This window comes from Montipora capricornis, chromosome 14 (genome assembly GCF_036669925.1).
Source record: "Montipora capricornis isolate CH-2021 chromosome 14, ASM3666992v2, whole genome shotgun sequence".
NCBI lineage: Eukaryota > Metazoa > Cnidaria > Anthozoa > Scleractinia > Acroporidae > Montipora > Montipora capricornis.
This window is the reverse complement of record NC_090896.1, coordinates 6,982,838-6,988,837: the sequence shown is the minus strand read 5'-3', so window position 1 is coordinate 6,988,837 and position 6,000 is coordinate 6,982,838. Positions and strand designations below refer to the sequence as shown.

The following is a 6,000-nucleotide window of genomic DNA, read 5'->3' as shown; positions in this document are numbered from 1 at the left end:
AGGAAACTTCAGCCAAGAGGGAGTTTGCCTTGCCTGTGTTAAAAAACAAATAAAGAAAATCAACATTTATAATTTTGCTTTTTTTGAATCTATTTTAGTCCAGTCAATCTCCTTACCACTCAAATCCCGTCTATTGTCAGAGCACTGCACAAACAGTTGCGAGAAAAAAGCGTCAAAACTCGACAGGCAAGTAACATCTTGATATTAGAAAAGATTGAGCATCGAATTTACAGGAAATGGGAAACGCTAGGAACTATCTTATTATCAAGATACCTTACTGGTTATTTCAGGGATGCTTCCATCTTTTGCTGGAGCTTGTCGCTGTTCTCCCTGGAGCCCTATCAGATCATATCAGTGCCATTGTTCCAGGAATTCAGTTTTCACTTGGGTGAGAGTTAAATTTGCTTGAAGTTTTCGAAGTGTGTAGCGATGGAGGCTTACCTAAAATTATAGTAAAGTAGCTTCTCTTCTCGACACATTAAGGACGGTGCCTACTAATTCCAAGGTATTTTTTTGCGGTTTACTGACTATGCAGGAAAAGCAGATCGTAACAAGTGTTATTGAAATCCAAAAGGAAAATTGGGGGTAACCACGCATTTTTCGACGATAATTAATCAACAATATGGCGTTCTTTTCCAAATTCAAGCTTAATTGTCTCTGAAAAATGCTTGGTTACCTCCAATTTTCTTTTTGGATACCAAGAACACTTGCTAAGTTCTGCTTTCTCCGCATAGTTTTAAACCGCGCAAAAATATCCCTGTATTAATAAGCACCGCCGATAGGAAATCCGAGTATCTCGAGATGCGCAGAACGTATGCGCAATAACAAAAGTAGGCACCGTTCTTAAGTTCAACCAAACGCAGTCTTATCATCATAAAATGTACGTGGATTGTGGGGTTATTTTCAGGGTAGAGTTTGGACAACTGTAAGGTTTTTTTAGATTGAATAGTTTGTGTACATGTACGATGATACTTCGTGGTTTTCATAAGCTTAGATTGTGGACACCAGTGATATTGATTTGAGAAGAAGCACTATCACCTCTAATAAGTTGACTGACTGTTAAGTACTACTTGACTCTCAGGGGAGGTTGCAAGCTGAACAAGTGCTGCCTTTGTAATGACATCTACTGGTGGTTAGACTCAAAAAACTCAAAACTTGGTCATAAATTTTGTACCCTTCGTCACGGATAGACTTTGCTCTGCATCGCTGGTATAACCACGTCTGTATAATTTTTAAATGCATGACAGGCTGCTTGCGAATGTAAACCATGTGGGAAAAACTACACACTCTTTGCAGAAAGTAGAGGACATGGAACTCGAGTTGAGTAATGATGCACAGGAGAGAAGTGTCGAGCGCCTGACACAAGATGCTGTTTCATGAAGAACAGCTTTGTCATTTGCAAAGGCAGTTGGCGTGTCTTGTAAGGAGCACCTTATAATATGATTGTATCCTCTTTTAGGGATAAGAGTTCAACATCAAACATGAAGATTGATACTCTTTCCTTCCTTGGTTGCATCTTAGCGCAACATCCGCCGAAGGTCTTCCATCCACATATTCACGTTCTCATTCCAGTAAGTTCTCTGTATATGAAAATTTGAAATTCACTCGACATTTAAACACGAAATTGTACCATAAAGGCGTGGTGCCCTTGACACACGCGGATGATCTGCCAAGCAACCGTGGACGCTTACAGAGCTCTGTGATAATTTATGCAATAAAAAAAGCCCCCTAAGTACGGCAATGTGTCCGTAATATGTAAAAGAGCGGTTTTCAATTGAGTGTCGAAAGTAATTAGCGAATTACTTTGGTTTTGCATTACTTCACTCAGTAATTGGTTCAAATTTCTCGCGCCACTTTTTTAACCAATCAGAAGTGAAACCAAAACCAATCGTGGCTCGCGCATGCACATTTTTCCGCGCTTTGTGTCGGCTACGTGTAATAACTTCGAGCTTTGATTGGTTTACTGGATTGTCTCCGTTGTTTTTGATTGCCAAAGTAATTACTTTGGTTTTGGTTTTACGACACTCGATTGAAACTCGCTCTAAGATATTGTCTTGTTGTGGGGTGCAGGGATGGCGTAGTATGGAGAGCACTCGCCTCCCACCAATGTGGCCCGGGTTCGATTCCGAGACTCGGCGTCATATATGAGTTGAGTTTGTTGGTTCTCTACTCTGTACCGAGAGATTTTCTCCGGGTACTCTGGTTTCCTCTCTCCTCAAAAACCAACATTTGACTTGATTTGCGTTGATTGTTAATTTCAGTTTACAGTGTCCCCAATTAGTGCTCCAGCGCTAAATCGACTAGACACTTAAATAAAGTTCCTTTCCTTTCCTTTCCTTTATCTGTTGTTCTTACTTTTATAGATCCCCAGTCACTTTTCTCGCCCCAGAAAACGTCTTTTAAGGGTTGTTTCTTTGTTGCTGTTTGCTGATCGCCATCTGGGATTGTCAGTCTTGCTTGAATTAATTCGAACAAAAACAGCGTGAATCGACCTCTTTATAGTGCGCCGTGTTAAAGAAACAGTAGAGAGCTTACGAAACGAGGACGACGACTGTTCCGAGGATTCATTTAAAAATACAAGTTCGCGTTATTCATATCACTACGAAACTATTTCATGTCGTTACGCGTTAAAAATGTGTAGTAACTGTCTAGGGATTAAACTGGTATGAGTGGGTTGGAAGCGTAGAGAGAGAACCGAAAATTCATCGTCATGTGCTAACCTCCTCCACAGAACCTTGAATTTGGTCATTTCACGTCGTCATTTAGGAGATGACGGCAAAGAAATGTACCAAAATGTAAAGCGCACGTGCAGAGCGTGCAGAGCCATTGTTTTTGCTCACTAAACCTATTGTTTTGTAGCGTCGTCGTTGCCGTCGGCGTCGTCGTTTCGTAAGCTCCCTAGTATTGGAAGGAGCTGGTGTTTTTAGTCAGTATGTGACGTTTTATGGGAAATCCTTAAAAGCTGTCACCAACTCTTTTCAACGCTGAACGCTTCGCGTTTTAATAGAAACGTTCTCTGGTGAAAAATTATCAGAAACAACGTGCACACAAACGAAACACTACAACAACAAAACGCTACGCCATTTTATTGGAGGGTAGTTGCATTGCCAATTAAAGTACGTGGAAATGCCCGGGCAACCTCGCGGATTCCTCGCAAATATCCTAGGCAAAACCCCTGCATTGGCTTGGTTTTAACTTTGCCTGTATTGTATTTAATAGCGTGATTTATTTTTGTAGCCCGTTGTAGCAGCCGTAAGTGATCCGTTCTACAAGATTACTTCCGAGGCACTCATGGTAACGCAACAGCTTGTCAAGGTCATCAGACCACATGGTATGAAAAAAATGAATTGTTTTCTTTTACCTTGGACATAGTTAATGCATGGAGATGGTTTTGAAACTGGACAAGTTGCTTTGTTTCATGTTTTTGTCCGTAGTTTTGGCCTTGACCCTGCACAAAACACACCTTTCTTCGAGAAGATAACCAATCAAATCCTTCGATTAAGTTATGCGCAACTAATTTGCGAACCCGTGCGAAGCGAAAACAAAAAATTATGCACTTTACTAGAGATTATTATCTCAGTTAGTGGAGAGGATCCCCTTCATTTAAGGGGATTCTTGCTTCAGCACCATAATCATGCCACAAACGTTTCTAGTCTACTGCTGTTTTTGTGTTTTTTTTTACTTTATACAACTATCTTCAACCCGCTTGTCCCATGATATGTTTGCTGAATGTGATTTGAGCCCGTTGTGTCCCACGCATTCCTTTATATTAATTCCGCTGTTGTCAAGTGAGCCCACACAACATGAATTATCACGTGAGGTTTCGGTCGCTTAGTAACCGTCGCGAATGCTCAACACAGTGACTTTCAACCCATGGCAAAAGCTGTTGAAAAAGCCAGGTTCAGACCCATTTTAGGGCTTAACCGTTTCACTCTTCAAGATTGATGGATATAAATTTTCCCCTCAGAAGCTCAGTACATTGTCATGCAAACTGGTGACGAGAATAAAGAAGTTTTTCATCTGGTTTTTTCTTTGTCTTGATGTATCATCAAATTCCGATAACTGACATAAAAACTAATGTATTGAAGTCAGTAAGGAGAATTCACATTCAGATTTTGGGAGTGAAAGGATTTCAATGCCAAATGCTGAATTAGTTTACTTTTGCTTGCTACTTGAAGGAGTATCATCAAGCACATTTGAGTTCAGGGCGTATGTTAAGGACATATATGAGTGCACTCTTCTGAGGCTAAAAGCAGCTGATATTGACCAGGAAGTTAAGGAACGAGCCATTTCATGCATGTAAGTGGTGTAAAATGTGGTAAAAACCGATTCGCTTTAAATTGGTGCTCTTTCGTACCAGAACTCGCTTGCATTCTTTCCCTTGGATTTTGAAGCTGCAGTCTCTGTCAAAAGTGATGAGACATATTTTACAGTGGTTTTACTGTTGTTCATCCCTGCGCAGTCCTCCCCTCTGCTCCTGACGTATCCCTCCCCCTCCACCCTAGGAATATATTTATTTTTGTTTTATGAAGGGTGTAGCACAGAAACTGTGGTGCCGCGTCGGAGGGGAAGTGAAACACAGAAATGGGTTGTTTATCAACTGAGTAGATAGCGGACCGTTGCTAAGAAAATACAGTAAGCCAAATTTGGTTTTGGTCATCCGTGTACGCCAGTGTGAAACTCTGTGGGGCAACCCGCGTTTTTTTGGCGGGAACATCTTTGATATTGGACATCCATGTTATGGTTAATTCATGACACCTGCCAAAACAAGGTATCCGCTTGCCAGTATCACGTGGCCACATCGCGAGCTCAAGTTTAAAGCTGATCGAGGTCATTTTTTTCAAGTGGATCGCTGACCAGGTACTGGTTTTCGATTGGATCGCAGGCTCAAGACAGGTGAATAAATAACACGGGATCTCCGCTTTTACGCTTGGCAAAATCTATATATTATGGTAAATTGACCACCGTGAAAGAAATTCGAAAGCTGAAGTTTCGAGCGTTTGCCCTGCGTCAGAGCGAATTTCAAGGGCTAACGCTAGATACGTCAGCTTTCGAATTTGTTTACGGTTGTCAATTTACCTTATCAACTCAGTTAATAAGCTCATTTCTGTGTTCCTAGATTTCGGTTGGAAAAAAAAATATTTGTGCCGGCGCCTATTTTTCGAGAACCACTCGTTAGAATTAAACGATATTTGGCACGAAAATACTTTAGAAAATAAGTAACTGGAGTATCGAAAAAAATTTGAACTTGAACAGAGGAAGTTCTAGATATTCCAGTGAACCCTTCACCAAGGGATAATTAGAGATCTCTGTGTCAAATTATTATTTAAATAGTGGTAACTTGTGAGCATCGATACAAGCTTGTTGCATGCAAATTATAAAGAAAATCTAACGACCAGATTTTCTGCAAATAAACAAAACCGATTTTAAAGGCCTGTTTATATTTAATCATGTTGCCATGGCAACGGCATATACGTCAGCTTAACTATCGAAAAACCGAAGTTCCAAAGGATCAAGGGTTTTTGAGAAAAAGGCAAATGAAACAGGTATCAAGCTGTGTTCAGCCACCTTAAAGGCAGCAATGCTGCACAGAATAAGTCTTGCTTAAACAAACAATACACTCTTTTTCGCCGCATGTGTCCTCTGGCTTGCACGAGATTTATATCACGTGTGTTTTCTTTGTAAGTAATTAGTTACTTGTCTTGCATGTTAATTAGTCACTTACCTTGCAAATATCATTTCAATTTCCGGTTAACTGTCGCTTCTGATGATGTATGTTGAAGCATACGAAACGCTGCTTCCTTCCAATGTTGACAACTAAAATTGTAATTCACTTTTTTTTGTCGCAGGGGACAAATTCTATGCAGCCTTGGGGACGAGCTTAGTCAACAACTTCCACGGTGTCTTCCAATTTTCCTGGACAGATTAAGAAACGAAATTACAAGATTAACAACTGTTAAGGCTTATTCTCTAATCGCTGGGTATGTAAATGTTAATTTG

General features: G+C 40.4%; 1 protein-coding gene across 3 annotated transcripts in view; it reads left to right on the top strand.

Moving 5' to 3' along the window:
* Positions 1-6,000, top strand: part of LOC138032142 (cullin-associated NEDD8-dissociated protein 1-like) — a 100,275-nt gene that overhangs the window by 64,708 nt on the left and 29,567 nt on the right. For 2 of the 3 annotated variants that reach the window (XM_068879745.1, XM_068879746.1), the window contains 6 exons: positions 99-186; positions 291-388; positions 1,460-1,571; positions 3,238-3,331; positions 4,179-4,299; positions 5,850-5,981. The exons of the other annotated variant lie outside the window; for it this stretch is intronic. In XM_068879745.1, the coding sequence (XP_068735846.1) occupies positions 99-186; positions 291-388; positions 1,460-1,571; positions 3,238-3,331; positions 4,179-4,299; positions 5,850-5,981 (645 nt within the window). The remainder of the gene's footprint in view (positions 1-98; positions 187-290; positions 389-1,459; positions 1,572-3,237; positions 3,332-4,178; positions 4,300-5,849; positions 5,982-6,000) is intronic. 3 annotated transcript variants of the gene reach the window in all.